Here is a 20232-nt window from a genome sequence, read left to right as displayed (position 1 = left end):
CCTCTGGCCCTGGGAGCATCGCCCTGGCCCTGGGGAGCACCCCTCTGGCCCTGGGAGCACCCCTCTGGCCCTGGGGAGCACTGCCCTGGCCCTGGGAGCACCCCTCTGGCCCTGGGGAGCACCCCTCTGGCCCTGGGAGCATTGCCCTGGCCCTGGGGAGCACCCCTCTGGCCCTGGGGAGATTCCTCTGGCCTGGGAGAATCACGCCCTGGGGAACACTCCTCTGGCCCTGGGAGCATCTCCCTGGCCCTGGGGAGCACTCCTCTCGCCCTGGGAGCACTCCCCTGGCCCTGGGGACCACTCCTCTAGCAATCAGGAGAAGAAAGAGCCCACAGCCTGTCTCCCACTCCACAGTGGCACTGATCCTAGTAACTTTGCTCTGGTTACACTAAATCATAACGTGGCATTACTGAGATATTGGGGAAACCCACCTGGCAGGGGTCAGCCCAGCACAGAGAGACAGCGGCCTGACCTGGACCCTCGTGGGTGTTTCCCGGTGGCTGTGCCTCTGTGGTCGCACATCCGAGTGTTGACTGTGCGGTGTGCCCACCGTGGGCTGCCTGCTTTCTGCGCTCTGGAGTAGCTAGTCCTCCCTGGAGGCTGGGGACGGGGGAGGAGCAGAGCTGAGAGTGCTCCCCTACCCCCATCTGCACTAGCTGTGGCCTGGGGCACAGCATTTAAAGAAACAGAAGGGTCTGCCTCTGCCTCTAAGCTGGAAGGGGGTACCCCAGCCCCTCCCAGACCAAGTGATCCTCGGTCTTGAAGGATGAATAGGAAACTCACGGGCGGCAGAGGGAGGTGAGGAGGGCAGGAGCGGAGTGAAAAGACAGAAGGCTGCGGGTCACAGCAGCCCACCGCCCACTGCAGACAGGAACACCCCCAGCTTGAGAACAGTGATACCTGATCTTGAATCAGTGACAACTGAGTGCAGCCAAAAAGTATCTCCCCAGCCAGCGTGGCGTGCATTGCGAGCTGTCGATTTTACAGAAACATTCACCAGCTTTAATTAAGTTTCGCCTCCTGGAAGTCCCTCCATGTAATCAAATAAGATTAAAAGGGTAAACCTTTAGTTATCAAGGGTCTTCTTCTAGACGCTTGGCTCCCTGACCCCTCACATCTGATTCCTTCACACCAAGTTGTTAAATACGCCTTTTCTTGATATTAAAGACCATGAGAGAAGGCTTTGAAGTGTTTAAGAAAATCGCTCATTATTTCTTTGAGTTCCTGATATATTACCATTGTCTTGTAAAAGAAGCGTCAGGATCAGGAGACTCAGGAGGCTCAAGCAGCAATTCATTGCCAGGATTTGAGTCCATTTCTCCAGCAAGAAGAGAAAGCACATTGGGGTGGAGCCATAAGATAGCTACGCAGGGCAGAAAGTTGGCTGGTGAGATTCTGCATGATATGCTACCTAAAGCAAAACGCTGTTCGTGGGCAGTGAGCCACTGGCTTCTTCTTTATGGAATTTCACTAGGCCTTTGAAGCCTCTCCTTAAAATGCCCCCCTTTTTTCCAGCACGAAGCAAACACACATGTGCAATAGTAGTGGACAATAATAGTCCACAAAAATACGGATGGATTTATTAATCTGTGTGGACTTTCAAAAAACAGGGGTTTTCTCTGAAGTGGGAGACAAGAATTTCAGGGGGCAGAGCGTGGATGGGTCTGTGTCAATTCCTTCCAGCTCTGTGAGCAGTTACTGCAGTGTCATAAAGAGGCCTTAAAGAAAAAAAGAGGCTTTCATCAGTTCTACTGTGGAAGAAAATGATTGGGAGAAACTAATGAATGATTCCTTTGAGGAAAGCATCTATAAAATAAATAATGTGTGTCTGGGCTACCAACCCAGCAAATGGCCCCCTTGGGTCTGGCTCAATCTTGATTGTTAATGGGAAGTTTCATTACAGATGATTTCATAAATGTCCTTTCATTTGACTGAAAATTTGTTTATGAAATAGTCACTTGTTTTATCTCATTCCTTTATCTTTTTCTCTAATGTTAACAGCCTGGGATTCTGAGCTTAATAAGCAATGAGTTGAGTTGGGTCAAGCTTCATCCCAGTCACACGTCTCCTGCTTCGTCAATCTCATTTTTTTTTTAAGTGAAGCTTATCTTGCTTTTATAATGATTAATTGAAGATCAAAACAGGGTTTTTGTAATTGCAGATAACCTCCGGTCCCACCACACTGCCTCTCACTGCTCTTGCAGCAAAGTGAGTGCTGAGAGCTGCCCAGCCCTGCACTCACCAATTCTTATTCAAACCTGCTATCACTGTAGGCACTGAGGTCCCTGTGACCTTCTACACACACTTTAATAACATAGAACTCTTTACTGCAAATACACAGTTTGTGGAATTGGAATGATTAAATCCTTGGGAAAGGGGGAGCATCCATTTATTCCAGTTGATGTATAAAATACTTCACATCTGTCCTCCCTAGTTTGTTCTTAAAAAATTACTTACAAAATAAGTTTGATTCTAATCTGATTTTTAAATATGAAGGGTATGACAAGACAGATGGAAAAGTAGGCATATGATTCTCCATTTTATGTGTCAGTGTTTCATTTCTAAATATGCACGAGAACTTCAATACAACAGGATATGAATGAGGCAGACCGGTGAGTTGCAATCAGTCTGTTTTAACTGTCCCATTCACCATGTCTCATCCACACCCTGGACTGGTGTTCTGGAGTTCTGCCACTCACTGGATGTCTGTACTAACACCCACAATTAATTGTATGCACTGAAACCTTCAGCCGCTCCCAGTGTGATGACTTGGGGAAACTCAAACACATATGATCATTAATGAGTCTTATACTTAGAATTTTGAAGTCTTTGCTAACTTATTTTTTTCTTGCATCATTATAAACATCCATTATGGACATTGTGTCCTGTCCATCTGTTTCAAAAGTACATTTTTTTTTCTAACTTTAACAGTTCAATAAGAAAGAGTATTGAATGTGTCACTGTATTTTGTCATAAGACAGAAAAGCTATTAACAGTCTCCACTGTTACTTGTCGGTAGAAACTGTATTGTAACCTAACTTATAATCACTTGTCACTTTAGAAGCACTGAGTTGTTCAAGTCCTTCAATCAATAGTTACAGTTGTTCAAGTAGAAGTTGCTATGGTATCAGTCTAGTAGATCAAAATTAAGGTTTAAAAGAAAGCAACATTTTTTGACTTTCACATGTTGATACAACACTATGCTGTATTGGCATTTTAATTGAGAGGTTAAAACTTGCTATTCATTACACAGTCACATTCTCCTTCTAGTTTGTAAACAGCAAGAAGTAGAAACCAAAAATACATTGTGTCAGAGAGATTTTTGCATGATAAATATGTTTCAATCCTGCCTGAATATTAGTGGATAATTCTCTAGAATTGCTTGACTATTCTCATGGACATAAACCTTGCTGACAGTGATAAAATACAGAAAAACCTAGCATTGAAGCTTTGTGCAGTATTGATTATGTAAGAATAAATTGTAGTTTTATCTGCATCCACATGAAGATCTAAAATCCTATCTTTAAGTCGAAGGAATTTAATATTATATTTAGAGCATGATACTACCATAAAGTGTGATGTCCTTTAGCTGTGGTCCATTTTAGCAAAAATAAATGTGTATGCTATTTAAATACAGCTTATCTTTTATAGATTAAAGACTAGAATTTATCAGAACTCTCTTCTTGTAGAAGTGCATTATGTGATTAGATTTTTAAACTCAGACAAAGTTAAATTTCATCTCAAGTAGTTATAACAGTGAAAGTGACAGTTACTGTCCTAGTCAGTAAGTGGATGAAGGAACCTTAACTTGCTTGGTCTAAATGCAAACACCAGGAACGCGGCAGGTGTTTCCTTGACCATGTACTTCCATCCCATCCCTCCACTGCCAAATGCAAGGCTTCGCAGCAGCATCTGTTACGCTGTCTCTCAAGTTGAATCTCAACCTGATGCCGTTTCTGTTTCAAAGGCTATTTTATTTCTAAGGCATTTGTAGTCTTGGTTCAGCTGTTATCTTCAGGGGATGAATATACCACAAGCCAGCATCGGGGATGTCACATGAGGGTCACTATGAAGGTTCGCATCCTGTCCACCTGCAGAGTCCCTGTTCCTGTAGACCAGGAGTCAGCCAGCCTCGGCCACGGGGCTCCCCCTCCGGCGCCTGCTTTTATAATAACATTTGATGGGAGCACAGTCATGCCCATTCGTCCACCCACCTAAGTGTGATGTCTCCTGTCACCAGACAGTGCGGGGTTGAGTATCTGTGGCCAGACCATGTGGCCCCCAAAGCAGAGGATATCTAATCTCTGACCCTTGATAGAAGGAGCCCAGTACTGCAGCCCCAAGGGCTGGTTTAGTGAGATGAAGCGAGTGGTACAATTAGACAGACAGGCTGTCAACTCACCTGTCTGACTGTTGATATCATGGCTTGTTGACGTGTGTGATTACTTAGAAATGAAAGATACAGACCCATGAAAGGCAGAGTCAGTCCCGGAGCTCAGCCACAGCACCAATGGCAGCCACCAGAATCGTGCAACTGGTCAACCTTTGGAACATAGACTCTACAACTAGTAATGTCAGTACTTTCTCTCATCGACAGCCAAATTTGGTCAAATTAAATAGATATCCAGAATTTGGTCAGATTAAATCAGCATGAATTTATGGACCTGATGTATGCCTTTTGAGATGCAAATGGGCTCTGACCCAAAACCAAAATATTTTTTTAGTTCCACTTCCATGTCACTTTCAAAACCATGACTCAAAAAAGCTTCTAAGAACCACCAGAGCCAAGATTTACGAGAACGTCGTGTCTCCCTGAGGTCCAGACTTTAACCATACTCCTGTCTGGGTGGACACACCTGCGAGCCGGGGCACCCCACCGGCTTCACTGCCAGACTCTCCCTTGGTGTCCACTGCATGGACAGCAACTGCCCCATCCAGGTAGTGATGCCAACACTGTCCTTGTTTTCATGCTTCAGTGGAGAAGGCCAAAGCCATGTTGCCCCTCACACACAGGTGCTGTGTGGCATGCCGTCAGCACCAGAACCAGGCTCTCCCTCCTGGCCACACTCGGTCCCTTCTGCTTGATTTTGTGGTGGACGCTATGCTTGTGTCCTGACTCCAGCACTTCTGTTGACATTGCCGGTTTGTAGTGCGTTCCTCTCTCGCACGCTCCGGGGGTGTTGAGGAGAATGAGGTTGGAGACAGGAAAGCCATCTCTTGCCCATGCCCCTGACAGGAGAAGGAGCCAGCACAGCGTCCTGGGGTCTCGTGTGTGGCACTCACCAGTTCACACTCCTGCCTTCTTTCTTCCAGACACTCTCCAAAAGTGGTCAAGGCTGCATCTCAGGTCCTAAGCAGCATGTGGCAGTACCGAGATCTGAGGAGCCTCTACAAAAAGGTAAGGCTTGCTTTGCCCTGCTGGCTCGTGAGTATGCACGGCCCTGGAGTGGGACGTGGGTTGGGTTAGAGGTGTTGGGTCACCCACACGGAGGCCCCTGTCCAGCCACCTGCATAATTGAAACACATCTGAAACATGAGAATCAATGACGAAACTAAAGAGAAGTCTCCAACTGCCCTCAGACCCCTGAACTTTCTGGCAAACAGACCACATGCTATGGTCTCACCCTAGATTATCGTATAGGCAAGAAAGTGAGCTTGTTTTCCTGAGTCTCTGTTTTGTACAATCGACCGAAACAAAACAAGGAACTTAGAGATTTTTGTGCCAAATAAATGCACAAAAATGTCACCAAGCAATCGTGTGTGGAGAGGAGACAGGAAAGTGTATAAAAGTAGCTCAGCGAGGTGAGAAGCATCATACGTGGGACACAGAAGACCCCCAACCATGTCCCTGGCCGGGCCCCCCCACCCCCATACACAGGGTGGCGAGGGGGCTGGTTCTCATGGCGATTGCAGTCTTGAGGAAGGACCTGAGTGTTTGCTCGGTACCCTCTCTCGAGGCAGCGGGGAATGTGATACCAGGCATCCTGAAGACTTCCTCACCCCTAAAATGGTTTTAAAAGAATGGTTTAACATTCAGGCATTGTGACTCCATACCTCATCTCCAAAGGCTGGTAGAGTGAAGGCCGTATGACTTGTCACTTTTTGGATGGGTGGGGATTTCTTTACTAACACCTTCCTTAAGCTGTCACTGGACTGTCTTAACTAGACCAACAAATGAGAAGGGTTGGAATGAGTTTGCTCCCATGGCAGATTTGAGGTGACACGCAGAGGGGCGGGGAGCAGCATTGAGTCCCAGGACTCAGTGTCGCCAGTGACCCCACACACGGGGCTGGGAAGGACACACGCCTCCATGGATGGCTGCTCGAAGCCCTCGTTGCAGCTCCTGGTACCTGCCTGGAGGAACTGCCTCTACCCTAGTTGAACTAGCTTCTAAGTCAGTGGGGGAAAGTGAATATTTAATAACTGACCCAACTAAGTGGTGGTCTACATCTAGATTTCCCCAAAGTCTTTCTAGCTCCCTTAAGCATTCACTGTTTTGCACATTGAGTTTATAAAAGTTGGCCTATAGACCTCCTCCAAAGATGTTCCTATTCTACAAGAGGAAATCCGTGTAAGTTGAAACAGATTGCAAATTATTGTGGCAGTATTCCAGGTTAATGATGTCCATTCCCAAATATTGTGTACGTTAGGGTAAGTCCTTCTTCTAAAATAGGATGCGTTCCACTCTGATTTGCTTGAAATTCATACCCCAGCATTCTTATACTCTTCCTTCTGGGATGGGAGTCCAGGGGTCTCCCTCTCAGGATAGCTCCCAGCTAAACAGAGACGGACATGAAGAACCCACTGTGGATGAGAAAGGAGTTGGTCATTCTGAATCAGTGGCTCAGAAGCGCGATGAAACATTCCTCCTCAAATAAATTCCACTTTCCTTCCAATCCTGACCATCCTTTGCTCAAAATCTTGTCTTCTCATATTTATGCGCATTGAAGGGAAACTTGTTATTTGTTGTGCGAGTTCTCCATCTTAGGGCTTTTTCTGTGGTAGTGCGGTTCAGAAAGTGTAATTATCTTTCTGTTTCCATGAAAAATAGAATGTGTTGACAAGAATTTAATGGAGCTGAAACCCAAGAGCAAAGGATGGTTTAAAATGTGTTGCATGTGAGGAGATTCGGATATACCGACGATGATGTTTTTAGTGGAACTAGGATTAAAAGAGTGAGAAAGAGCTGTTCTTAATGATGCCCAAATTGTGCATTTGTGAAATAAAATGAGGACCTTAGGTGCGACATGGAACGTGCTGTGATCAGCCAAGCTCAAAATTTTCAGAAGCTGCTAATTTGGAAAAGTCCTTCTGCGAGAAAGCCAGATTTGCTCATCGGTCAACAGGAAGATCGATTTTGATTTGCATCTTCACTGACAACTTACTTATCAGTGAAAACATGGCTCATCCATCTCTCAATTATCCTTGTTTCATATCTATTAAACACCTCGGCAGGGCTAGAAAGGGAAGAATTCCAAAGAAAACCCGAGACAAGGGAAGTGGCCACTCTGGGTACCAGTGAAGTGTGGGACAGTTAAGTAATGTCATCAGTCTCAGAACTAGACTCAGATTTACTGCAGGTAGGGAACGCACAGAGCAGAATCTTAAAGAATTTTTGGAATCTGCGTTCATCAGGAGGTAAAAGTCAAGGGCCTCATGGGTCAGAGGAAAAGCACGCGTAGGAAAGTAGAAATCAGAATTAAAATGGCAGATCTTTGGGCAGAATCGAGGGCACCTGTCATGGGCTTTCCCCCCTGGGACCCAAGCTAGCAGCCAGAATTTCATTTCATTAGCTCGACAACTTGATTTACTTAGAGAGAGAGACACATAGGGTATACAGAATGTTCTGGCTTGACCAAAACAAAATTATACTTGATTCCTGATACATTTGGAGCCAGAACATATTTGTATTATCTCAGCTTTCAGTTTTATTGAGGCCTCAACTTCAGCTTTCCCCCCTAAGGGGATGTAAGCCAGTTGGAGAGAAATGTTATCACAGGCTAGCTAAATAATTCATTGCCTTTTTTTTTTTTTTGCACCAATCCTTAAGTTTGGATAACCACAAATAGAACCTTAAATTTATTTTATCATCCATATCATGGCAGAGGATATATCCTAAGGAAAAGAAGGTGAACCTTAGGGACAGACTTGCTCAAAGACAAGCAGGCAATCAAACCTTGGGACTTGGTGTGAAAAACAGGGTCACTGACGAATGGGCTACTTATGTTTCACTGAAGTGGGAGACTGTTGGGGCAGTTGATTGCAAAGGTGATGCATTGGGAAGGCAGAGAATTATACGGTTCTAGAAATCATTGCTTAGTAAGCCTTAGCTGTATGGCATCTTCAAGAGATAATGGTTGGCACGCAGGGTAGGCACGCTACTAAACAGAATAAAAAATGTAGATGCTCAGACTGAAGAGGTATCGCTTTGCCACTGGCGGAGTCACACCTGGCTGGGCAGGTGCCCAGGGCCAGCAGGTGCTCCTGGGAGCCAGGTGTTGCCCTGCGCGGGATGGCGGCCCATGTCTGTGTCAGCACATTCCCCGGGCTTCACCCCCACCCCAGAAGAGTGAAGGCTGTATGACTTGTCACTTTTTGGATGGGTGGGGATTTCTTTACTAACACCTTCCATAAGCTGTCGCTGGACTGTCTGAACCAGACCAACAAATGAGAGGGGTTGGAATGGGTTGACCACAAGAAGAGGGGGAAAGGGTGTCACGTAGGCAGGTGTGGCAGCTGTCAAACTGCTGTCCACATCCCAGGAGTCAGCCCTCAGTCACGTGGACTTGCCCAGCTACAAGGGAGGAAGGGGAGGGTGGGCGGTCATCGTCCCTGTGCAAATGTGGCAGAGAGAAGCAGCGATTTTGCTAAAGGAAGACAGGCAGTATCAGCCCAGTAATCATTTCCTTTCCTTCACATAGCTTTAATGTCCACTGCAATCTCTACCTAATGGGGCATATTATTCCATTTTAGGGTGCCTGGGGTTATTCGAGACTTCTGATTTGCTTTAAGCATAAGTTTCTTTGTCTGCGACTTCTGTCCTCAGACGCCATTCTGGGGAAGTCCCATTTCTCTTCTCTGTGCAAACTGTTCTGGTTCTAAAGCTAGCCAGCCTGTCTGCACAAGGTCACTCCTGTATCGGAGCCTCTCAGTCCTGATAACCTGCCACGTCCTGGCCGTTCATCATGGCTATCACTTTCACCCACATGTATGCAAGTTTGTCAATATCCCTTCTGTAAGGCAGCACCCAAAATGAACGTATTCCGCCACGCTCACCTGAAGCAGAGTGAGACTGTGCTTGCCTAGTGCCGGACACGCAAGTCCGTACAAAGATTAGAAGCAGGTTCAGACACAGGGACTCAGCGTGCTGGCAGTGCGATGCAGACGGCATAAGACTTAGATTCCAATGCCAGAGATGGACAGCCCAGCCGAGGACACCCTGGCAGAGCGTGACCTGGCCACCCTGCCCACTGGCGGGGTCGGCTCTGGCGCCGCTGGCCTGCTGGACGGCTGCGGGCTGCCCTTCTGCCTGCAGGATCTAAACCCAAGGAGCCGCGAATCCTAACGCAGACTCTCCAGGAAAGTAAGCACTTGCCCCCAACAGTGGGGACTCGCCCCCAGTGGGTGTGGGTGGCCGGGTTATTATGAAGCAGGATTCTGAGAAAAGAAGCTTTACTGCAACTGAGCAGACCTCAAGGTTCGGTGCGCTGCTCCTTCCCTCGGTGCTCTGCGGTCCGTCCGTTCGGGAGCAATCTGCCCATCCAGCCTCAGCTGCATAATATCTTACAATGGGGCCCGGCCGCTGGCGGCTCAGCATGCTGGCCCTGGGCAGCTGGTGCGCACCTTGGCGCTGCAGCGAAGACTTGTCACATCTTCTCTGGGGGCCACGGGCCTCTCCCTGTCAGTCCCAGCCATCTGCCCTGGTTTCCTAATCACGGTGCTCAGGCCACCACACTCCTCGTGTTAAGGGGAAGGATGTCCTCAAGGAACCCTGCAGAGTCTTGTGGACTCCGCCCCCTACTCCAGGGATTGGAAAACTACAACTCCCAGCAGCACCAGGGAGAGAACTGCGAGGACCCAAGGGCGGAGCTAAGCAGGAATTCTGGGACTTTGGGGGATAAATAGGGAGCGGTTTTCCAACTGTCACTCTGGAGAGGTGACGGCTCTCAGACAGTGTGACTGGGGCTAGCAGCGTTAGTTTGGGACTAGAGCGCCAAGTTAGCCGGTAAAGTATTCCAGCTACTTTGTTTCCCTCTCTCTTTCCCTGGGTTGTTTCTTTTCTCTCTTTTTTAAGTAATAAACCCATTGCCCTTTCTGTGCGCGCCTGCAGAAAATTACATTTTGAGCACACAGGTGAGGCGGCCGACAGGCAGCCGGGGTCCACTCTGGGCTCCCCTGTAACACTCGCGCCCAGGGCCGATTGGCTCAGTTGGGGAGTAGCCGTGGGAGAGTCATGTGGCCATGTGGTAACGAAAGAAATGCTTCTTCCTGAAACACTTTTTCATGCCTTGAGCCTGATGAATTCTGTGTCCACCGTCCTGTCCGTGGGCACCTGGACATTGGCATCAGGGATTTCATTTTGTTGTGACCATCCTCATTCTTCATTTGACCTGCACGTTTACAATTCTCTCCCCCGGGTCTCTCTACCCTCCCGGCCCAGATGTGCACGCAGAGCCCCTCCTCAGGCCTGTCCCTAAGCAGCTCGCCTGCCAGCCAGCTGCCAGGCTTTTGCCCCAGGTGTTTGCACAGGTGTTGGCTCAGGAAGGCTGTGCGCAGCGAGCTGCTGTCGGCTCAGACGTGGGCGCCTTCCCTCCAGGTAGTGCTGCATTGCTGATGTAGCAGCTTAAGTGGGCTGAAGGCTCCTGTTGGATTGAGGCCCGAGGAGAAATCTAGGGCAGGAGAAGAAACATGCACGCAGGTGCAGACACAGCCAGCAGCTCGCCACGCCCCGCAGGAGCCCCCGCCAGCCGCCTCCCCTGTCTGGCATGTGCCGGGCAGCAGCACCGCCAACAGAAGTGGTCCTCTCGTGCTCCCCGATGTCATGACTCCCAGGTCACCTCGAGTTGCTGCCCCCGCCCCTGACAGGCGTCCTGTTCCTTCCCGAAGAGCCGCCGCCCCGCGGGGTCCTAGCCTCGCACCGGCTCGCACCGTCGCCTCCCGGTGCCCTGCCCTGCTCTGGGTTCAGCTCCCAGCCCCGTGGCGTGGTCTCCCGAATCTGTTTCTCTCGCCCAGTCTCCCTGCACGTACCCACCACCTGCCCTCCCGCGCACGTGTGCAGCCTCGCAGATGAACTCGGCTGCAGGCCCGTCCGGTCCTCCTGGGCCCGGCTTCTCTTCCAGCACCCCCGAGCAGCGACGCCCCAGCCCCCCGACCCCCAGCCATCCCTGGCACTTCCGTGCTCCGCTCTTCAGCCTAGCAGAACACCGCGGCTCCCGCCTCCCCTCCTTTCCGTCACGGAACTGAGGGTGCTGCATCGTTGGAGCACTGTGCTGCCACAGAACCCAGCTGGCTCCGGCCCGCGGCCTCGTTTCTCCCCGAGCCCCTCTCGGGAGGGCAGCTGGGCTGAACGTTCTCAGAAGCAGATATGGTGAAGTTGCTCCTCAGAGCTACACCTTTTAGGGGCTCCCGGTATCCCCCAGATGGAGTCCAAGCATCTCCCACAGCCCCCGGGGTGTGCCAGAGGCGGCCTCAGCCTCGCTCCCCGCCTCGGTCCCCCTCCCGGCCCGCCTTGCCCCCTGGCCGCACCTGACCCCTGCACCCGGTTTGCGCCCCTCCCGTCGCCCACCCTCAGACGCCCCCTGCAGCCGCCCTCCGCTGCAGCCCACTCGCCCATCCTGGCCGTGGCCTTCGCACGTCGCGGCGCTTTCACACGACAGCCCCGAGTGGACTCGCTCTCGCCTGTCCCCCAGTCTAAGTCAGGAACATCATTCATTCCCATTCCCTACGAGTCCGAAATAACTGTAGGGCAAAGTCATTGGCATGAATCCACTTTTAATTCACGCTTTTGAAAAGTGACGTTGAAACATGAGGAGTCGTTTGAACGCACATCTGGAAATGAAGCCGCACGATGGCACCATCGTAGCCAATGGCTAGATACGACCTGTCTGCACTGTTCCAGGAGATCGTTTTCCTCCTTGGCTCAGGACGAATCACATGAGCATTTGCTCTGTCAGCCTCCGAGTCGCTTCTCCCTAGAACTTGGAATGAACCTGGCCTCCTACTCTGGTGCAGCTACGCCAGTTCCCACAGCGCTGGAGTCTGAAGGAAGGGCCGGCAGAAAAGCTGGCACGCGAAGTGAGGACTCTCTTTGTGCGAAAAATCAGAATGGCATCAATGAGGGGCACGAATCATCTCCGTATCTCTGGCAAAAATAAAGCAGCTGGTTTGACTTGGTCACCGACAGCGTTTCCCTTCACTTCAACTGCCGCTGACTCTGCCCCCCAACTTTTTGATTTCTTTTTGTCCACCCGTGCCCGTGATGGCTGTCCACGTAACTGCCGCTTAATGACATGGAAAATCGAAAGTTTATGTCAGCCCAGCAGTGAAGATGCCTGTTTTATTGGTCTTCATGAGGCGTTAGGTCCAAGACAGTTGAGTGGGCCTTCGAGAACACAAACTCAGGAACAGGCTTTGGTTTGAAATTTCAATGACGCATCTTGCTGTCGGGCATTTATAGAGCCGCCTCTTAAGGAAGGGCGTTTCTCACATGGAGTCAGAAATGAACACAAGTTAGCACTGTTTTCAGGCTTTGGATTCAGGTCTTTCTTCGGTGATAGTCAACAGTACTCTCTCGGTTAGAAAATCGGAAATGGGATCATGTTCGTCTCTTGCTAACATAAATTATCCTTTTACTAAAGAACTGCAGCCCGAGGTCTGAATATCCCACTGCCCGGTGGTTAATTCCTCCCCAAAGGTGAGCGGCCAGCCTGTGGGTCAGCCCATCACCTCCCGTGACATCTGTCTTGCGGGGGACCCATTTCTGGGTTCCCGGAGTGAGCCAGTGGGCCCCCAGCTTCCGTCTGCGCCTCCCTGCACAGGCTGGTGTCTGGGCCTCAATGGGACTCACTGGGCAACGCTGCTCTGCCCCGTCAAAGCCCCTCGGGAGCGCTGGGTGACCCCACGGGGTCCGAGGAAAGCCGCAGAGCAGTCTGGGGAGCGCAGGCTGCTCCCCAGGAATCTGAGCTGTGACATCACGGCCCAGGTCGGTGCTGCTGCTGCTTCGGAGACACTGCCGTGTCCTGAGGGCGGGAGGGAGAAGCAACAGTGACCGCGACCCGGCCCGGGGGAGGGCGGGGGGAGAAACAGCAGCTGGCAGGCTGCACCTGGGTCCTGCTCCCCTCGCTTCTCCACAGGCTTCTTGCCTAGCAAACAGGCTGGGCCCTTAACACAAGCCCTGCAAAGCTGACACGGAAAAGCACAGGGGCGCCTGTGGCAGCTGCTGCTCCGGGGTCTGGCTGGTGGTTCTGAGCTCGTTGTTCTGCTCTGGCTACTTCAAAGGGCCCCGGAGAGCAGGGCACCCTGTCCCCTGAGTGCCGGGAGCCTTAGCTCAGAGATGCCCCTGGAATGACGAGACTGCATCAGCGTCCGGCTCGGTTCGCAGTCAGTGGGCTCAGAAGCCAGGCTACTGCCCGCTGTTATTCGCGGCCTGGAGTCGTCACAGGTGCGTCTTGGTAGCACCCCTCGCCCACGGCACCCCCAAGCGAAGCGTGGATTTCTTGGCATGAGCAGCTGGTGCCGTGAACAAAGCCCAACCGGGCATCTCAGATAGATGTTGGACTCACAGTTGCCGCTGGAGGAGAGACACCAACATGCAGCTGAGCCTAGTGTCCCTCCGGGGCCAGGGTGCACTCTCAGGGCACTTCCCGCCCCGCAGCTGAGGGCGGCCGTGGGCCCTCGCACTCTGCACCTGCTGCGTGCAGCTCCTGCACCGCCGCTGGCTCAGAGCAAGGGACCCCGTGACCCATATAGTCACGGGGAGGTTGGGGTGCCCGTGGCTCGCCCCCGCTGTCCGAGCCGCGGCGGGAGGGAGGGACACAGCCCCCGAGTGGCCTCCCCCTGCCTGCTGGAGACAGACCCCGCGACGTGGCCCAGCCCGGCCCTCACCCCCCTCGTCTGCCGAACAGCGAGGAGCGAAAAGCAGCCCTGTAACAAGAGCTGGGAGATCATCAAAGGAGCGTCAAAGAAAAGGCATGACATGGTCGAAATTCAAAGTTTTGAATGTTCAGCTTTGCTGGAAAACAGGAAAACTTTCACCCTCCGTTAGCATGTTGCCACTTTGAGAACTCCTAGATTTCGACCTTGCCAGGATCCAGGTCCATGATAAAAAGCAGTAAATCCTCTCCGGAAAGAAATTAAATGATGGATGTAGAGCTGTCGTTTTTATCAAGGAAATGGCTTGCCAGGAATCCATTCATTTGCTACTGCGCTGCAGAGTTCTTCAGCAAGAGGTGACTGGAGCCCCGGGGACTGTGCCCAGGCCCCACGACGACCTCGCTGCGTCCCTCCCACGGACAGCTCTCGCGCCTCAAGCTCCGTCTTGTCTGAACCGTGCGGTGTCAGATGAGGGGGAAGACCCAAGGCCGTGCTTAGCTTCGGCTGTGCCCCCGTACATCTGCGACGCGCTTGTTTGTGTCCGGACACGGCCCGGCGGCGCTGAGGGCTCTCAGTCACCCACCCTACGCCGTCTGTCTGGAAGCCAGGCATGCGGGAAGGGGAGCTCGATGTCCACGTGGCAGCCACGTGTGAACCTGGAGTGACCGAGGCCCGCTGCCGCCGAGCACGTCGACAGCGGCCAGAGCCGAGCCCCGCTGCGGCTCCCTCTGAGCGCCTACAAGAACACCCCAGAGACGAAAGGGAGCGGGGAGAGCAGGCCCGGGAGCTGGAGGCGGCCGGCGTGTGAGGTGGTCACTCTGGGCAGCGAGCTCTGCCCGCCCGCGCCTTGTGGGAGAAGCCACCGCCAGGGTGAGGATCCCGGCCCGGGCCTCCTGGCCTCCTCCAGCCCACTGCTCCGATTCTCCCCCGGCCTCAGGCTCTGCACATAGACAGTGAAGACGTGGCGGCCCGGTAGCGTGGCTTGTTTGGAGGTCCTTGTCAAGAAGAAAAGAGTGATGACTCTACTCTTCAGCACAGGTCGGGGAAAGGGCCCTCGGCACAAGCAGGCCGAAGCTCGAGCGTCTTGAGCTCCTCTCCTGTCGTGTCAGCCACACGGCCCCTGGGTCACTTCCTCCTGGCTCTCCCAGCAGCTGCACGCTGCGCTGACCTCAGGGCCTTTGCACTGCGTGGCGGGGCCCACGCCTCAGCCAGGGCGACCTCCCTCCTCTCCTCCCAAGCCGGCTGATTCCGTCTGTTTGACTGTGACTCTCCAGGAAGCCCCCATGACTGTCCGGCTCTGCAGGGCCAGTGAGGCCCTCCTGCAGTGCTCCCCTGCTCTACCAGCAGCCATGCTGGGGTGGGGCTGTGTTCTGAGTCCACTGGCCTCTTCCCACCGGCCTCTCTCCTCACCCACTCCTGGTCAGCGCAGCACTGGGCACTTGTCATGTTTGTTCAGTAAATACACCCCCTGGCTACCCCAGGAAAGCTCACCCCTTCACTCTGCCTCCATTCCCCTGCGTGGAGCATTTCCATGGAGGGTGGAGAACTGGGGAGGGGGCGCAGGAGGAGCGATGGACTGACTGACCACTGCCGAGTGTCTTTGGGGTCGCGGGCTCTCCAGTGCTAGAGGACTTCAGTACTACAGCAGATGACCACGGGGTTTGTGAACCTGAAGACGAACTCTGTCATGTTCAGCCTGCATTTGGCTTTGTAGCACTAATTACAACCCAGAGGGCGTCGCTCAAGACCCACGCCAGAGTGTTTTGAGGTCTAAAAAAGCAGGGGGACCGATCCCGTCTGACTGCAGTTTGCCCGGTCGGTCGCTAGCCGCTGCTGGACGTTAACCACAGCCTGCTTCCGTCAGCCCCGTGGCCAGCCCTCTCCGCCTCCGGCCCTTGGAATCCAGCCAGTGGCGGGGGCGTGAGTCCCTGAGCTGGATCCCGGGTGTTTGCTGCCCATGGCGGTCCAGGGAAGGTCCTTTCCCTTAGATCTGCACTGCCTGAAAGTATCCAAATCAATTTAATTAAATTTCATTAGAAGCAGTAAAGCTGAGACGAGTGAAAGTAACTGGTGTGTCAGGCGGCATTTACTTCTGCATTAAACGGCAAATACTCCCTTTTGGCCCCTAAGATTAAGTTTAAATATTTAACTCTGATAGCTTCTGGAATTGTTGATGGAACTAGTTTTCATGAATCTTTAACAGTTTACTTTAAAAATACATGGACGCTTGCTTTGTTACTGCGAAGAGGCTGAGGATTCACTGACCCCACGGGCGTGGCCTTCAGCCAGGGGACCCCGACTGCAGCTCCACCTCCCGGAATTCTCGCTTTAGGACAGTGAGCAGGACGAACGAGTCGCTGCCAGAAACCGGAGTCTTTCTTCTGCTTCGCGTGGTTACATCAGTGGGTCTGTGCCACTTAAAAATGATTGGGGCACGGGCCCTCCCTGGTGGCGCAGCGGGTTAAAGCACCGCACTAAGAAGCTAAAGCCACTTCTGCATGAGTTCGATCCCCGCCTGCCCCGGAGGTGACCACATGGCTGGCAGACCTCTCCTGACCGCCCGCTGCTCCCCTCAGCAGTGTCCTTCGTCCATCTGCCTGTTCTGCTCCCCACTCTGTCTCTGGTGAAGCCTCTCGCCGCCCCTGAGCCTCTGGCCTGTACCCCAGTTCTGTATGAACAAATAAATAAATCTTTAAAAAAAAAAATGATTGGGGCACAGACACAATTTGGGACGATCAGGTGTCTCCTAAATAGCACGATGTTTTCATTGCCTTTTTCAGAGGATAACAATTTGTGTCTGGACTTCGTTTAAGGAATTAGTTCCTGGCGGAGAAGCTGTTGAAGAACACAGGTCACGACCCGCGCATGTCCCAGGCGAGTGAGTGGATGGCTGGGGGCTGAAAGCCCAGAGGACTCGCGCCTCAGGCCACGCAAAGCAAATTAGAACTGACGAGCTGTGTGGGCCGAGAGCCCTCGAGGACAGCCGAGGCCCAAACCTGCACTTGTTGCTGCAGACCCAAACAGCCTCTGAAAGCCCACTGAGACAGCCTTGTTGAGCGGCCAGAGAAGCCCCTCATGAAGGAGGTGCCTGAGCTGCCTGAAAACAAAAGGGCCAGTGACCGTGCCCTGGCTGACGGTGTCTGAGTGTGTAGCGTGGGTTCCAGCTGACACCCCCGAAGTGGACAGCTGCGCTCTGTTTTCAAGGTTCATTTTTTATTGGCTGTTTTGTCTGAGGCACAAGCACCATCAGAAAGGAATTGTTAGCTCAGCTCGAAGCTTAGGAGTGAAACGTTCACGACTGGCTTTGGAAGCAGAACAGCGAGGGGGGTTGTGGCCCTGGAATTCTCGTCTCAGCCGTGGGGAGTCACCTGCCCACGATGGCGTGGGCGTGGTCACTCTGCCCACGATGGCGTGGGCGTGGTCACTCTGCCCACGATGGCACGGTCACTCTGCCCACGATGGCGCGGGCGTGGTCACCCTGCCCACGATGGCGTGGTCACTCTGCCCACGATGGCGTGGGCGTGGTCACTCTGCCCACGATGGCATGGTCACTCTGCCCACGATGGCATGGTCACTCTGCCCACGATGGTGTGTGGTCATTGTGCCCACGATGGCATGGGTGTGGTCACTGCCCACGATGGCCTCAAACCACTCGTCTTCCAGAGAGAGCAGAGATCGTGACCAGGCTGACCGGGAGCCCCTTCCCTCTGAGCCTCACCTGCTGAAGCGGGGAGCAGGATCTGGTGGGAGCTGGTCTCCTCCAGCCCCGCCACCGGCCCCCACCCAGCCCTGGAGGAACTGACGCTTCCTTTTCTGGCCCCAAATGCTTCGCTTGTGCACCTTCTCTCCCTGTGTAGGGAAAGTCGAGTGACTCAGTGACTCAGCTCCTTTCGTCTCCCGCCTCCGGCCTCTCCGGCCACCACCTGTGGCTGCGCTCTCCTCCCAGGGTGCATTACCTGCACGTCAAGTTGTGTTCATGCAAAAAGTGCATCGGAGCCCGAGGACAGCTGGGCACCTTTGGTCACAGACACAGGGCGGAGAAGCCAGAGCGCCCAGGGCGTGCGTCTGTCCGTGTGGCCACCTGAACTGAGAATCGAGGGGAACAGGGTACAGTCACGGGGCTGGGGGCTCAGCTGCTGCCCCCAGCCTGCCAGCTGCCGTGAGGCCAGTCCCCTGACTCAGCTTCAAGGCCTGTTAGAGACACCGAAGCCCCCCAAATTCTCTTTCCGTCCGCCCCCATCAACCACAAGCCCACCCGGCCTGGGATGGGGCAGAGCACCCTGGCTCTCCTTCTCCGCTGGGTGGCACCCCCTTATCTTCTCACATTCGGTCTTGGGGGTGGGGTGTGCCAGGGCTCCCCGGCCTGGCAGCGTGTTCCCTGGCATCCGAGCAGGTGCCTGGAGCTCGCCCACAGCCTGGGCTTCCCCCTGCCCACCTAGAGCTCTATAGTCTTCATGCACTATGGTGTCCCCAGGCTCCTGCCCAGGACTCTCCCAACAGGTGCCCCCAAGAACCCAGCCGCTCCTCTGGGGTGCACACAAAGCAGCAGGGGTGGGCTCCTCTGCCCTCAAAAACAGTGACACAGATCTAATGCGGGGGGTGGGGGGAGCCGGGTCCCCTTTCTTTCTCCCGGTTCTTTTTCTGCTAAGGACTTGGGTTTTGGGGAAACCAAGGCTGTTCTCTGGGGACAGGTGCGGTGTTCTCGGAGCTGCAGGAGACACCGGGCAGGAGGGAGGGAGCAAGTCAGTGCGAGATCGCTGCGTGCTGTGGGCGCCGGCCAGGGCCAGGGCCGCAGGCTGAGGCCGCAGAGGAGGCGATTTTGTGCGCCTCCCCCGGCGTCACGGCCAGGAGAGCGAGGTCCCCGTGTGAGACGCAGCGGCTGGCTGCAGGCCACTGTTTGGCTTTGACTTAGGTACCTTTCACCTAAGCTAGCACGGCCTGAGGCCCGGCCGGTCGCAAGTATGGCGGAAAAGGCAGGTGAGCAACAGCAGAAGCTGACAGAAGAGGCTCCCCCACGCCAGAGCCCAGCACTTCTAGGTTTTCATACCCACATCTGGTGCAGAAGTGCAGGCTGGCCACTGCAGGCTGGCTGTGAAGGCTGCGTGGGGTGGTCATGCCGCCCAGGGTCAGAAACCCGCTCATGTTTGTGCGATGAATGCAGTCATCTGCAGTCATCGATGCAGCTGGCACCTGCTAGCTGCTTCTGTTGCAAGCACTGTGGCAGGCCCCAGGCCCACGGGCTCGGGAACACGGCCAGATGACGGGGCGGGGTCTGGAGCTAGACGGCACCATTTGTCGGAGCAGGGAAAGGCCGTGCCGGCGTTGCTGACAGCGCCCAAGCCCTGGCGTGGGCTTCCTTTCGCGGCCCGGCTTGCTGGGAGGCCCGGCCAGTCCTCTGTTCACCTAGCACACAACCGAGCAGAAGGGGGAGCAGTAGGGGGAGGCCGGGATGCGAAAGGGAGGTGCTGAGCGTGGAAGGAGCTGCTCATCAAAGTGTAACCGTGGGAAGTTGAGTCACAGGCAGCGAGTGGGGTGTCCGGGCATGCCCGGGCGCCCGGGGTGTGTCCCCTCCCCCCTCACCCCCACTGAGGTTGGGACCTAGTTTTGTCCCCACAGATGTCAGCCTTAGGAATGTCTTAGCGAGTCCCCGGCGGACTTGGGGACACCCCAGGATTCTGTGCCCTGCTGGTTCTCACCACTTTGGACTGAGTCTCCAAGCCAGTGGCCATGGGCCTGCCCGGGGCCTTTGAGAGCACCAGGGCCCCAGCCCTACTCAGAACCACTGCAGCAGGGCCTCAGCAACAGAGGTCCAGGCGTGTCTGCTGTAGAAACCAAGCTGGTTGACTCGTTTTGCCATTAATTGATGGAAAAAGAACCAGAGGCAGTGCTTGCAGGACCAGTGGTGACCAGTAACTGCAGCCAATACTGACCAGTAACAGCGGGGCGGACGGTGACCAGTAAATGCAGGACTGAAGATGACCAGTAAGTGCAGGACTGAGGATGGCCAGTAAGTGCAGGATGGAGGATGGCCAGTAAGTGCAGGACTGAGGATGGCCAGTAAGTGCAGGATGGAGGATGGCCAGTAAGTGCAGGACTGAGGATGGCCAGTAAGTGCCAGACGGAGGATGGCCAGTAAGTGCA

General features: G+C 53.6%; 1 protein-coding gene across 1 annotated transcript in view; it reads left to right on the top strand.

Moving 5' to 3' along the window:
* CTNND2 (catenin (cadherin-associated protein), delta 2) overlaps nucleotides 1–20232 on the top strand; it is a 665207-nt gene that overhangs the window by 626589 nt on the left and 18386 nt on the right. The window contains exons 18-23 of the mRNA XM_012721744.1: nucleotides 5314–5398; nucleotides 10738–10816; nucleotides 13038–13201; nucleotides 13601–13660; nucleotides 14696–14895; nucleotides 18038–18150. Of these exons, the coding sequence (XP_012577198.1) occupies nucleotides 5314–5398; nucleotides 10738–10816; nucleotides 13038–13201; nucleotides 13601–13660; nucleotides 14696–14895; nucleotides 18038–18150 (701 nt within the window). The remainder of the gene's footprint in view (nucleotides 1–5313; nucleotides 5399–10737; nucleotides 10817–13037; nucleotides 13202–13600; nucleotides 13661–14695; nucleotides 14896–18037; nucleotides 18151–20232) is intronic.

Source organism: Condylura cristata, unplaced genomic scaffold (genome assembly GCF_000260355.1).
Source record: "Condylura cristata isolate star-nosed mole 26May11 unplaced genomic scaffold, ConCri1.0 scaffold00007, whole genome shotgun sequence".
NCBI classification, from domain to species: domain Eukaryota; kingdom Metazoa; phylum Chordata; class Mammalia; order Eulipotyphla; family Talpidae; genus Condylura; species Condylura cristata.
The sequence above is the reverse complement of the archived record's forward strand: the minus strand, read 5'-3'. Positions and strand labels throughout refer to the sequence as shown.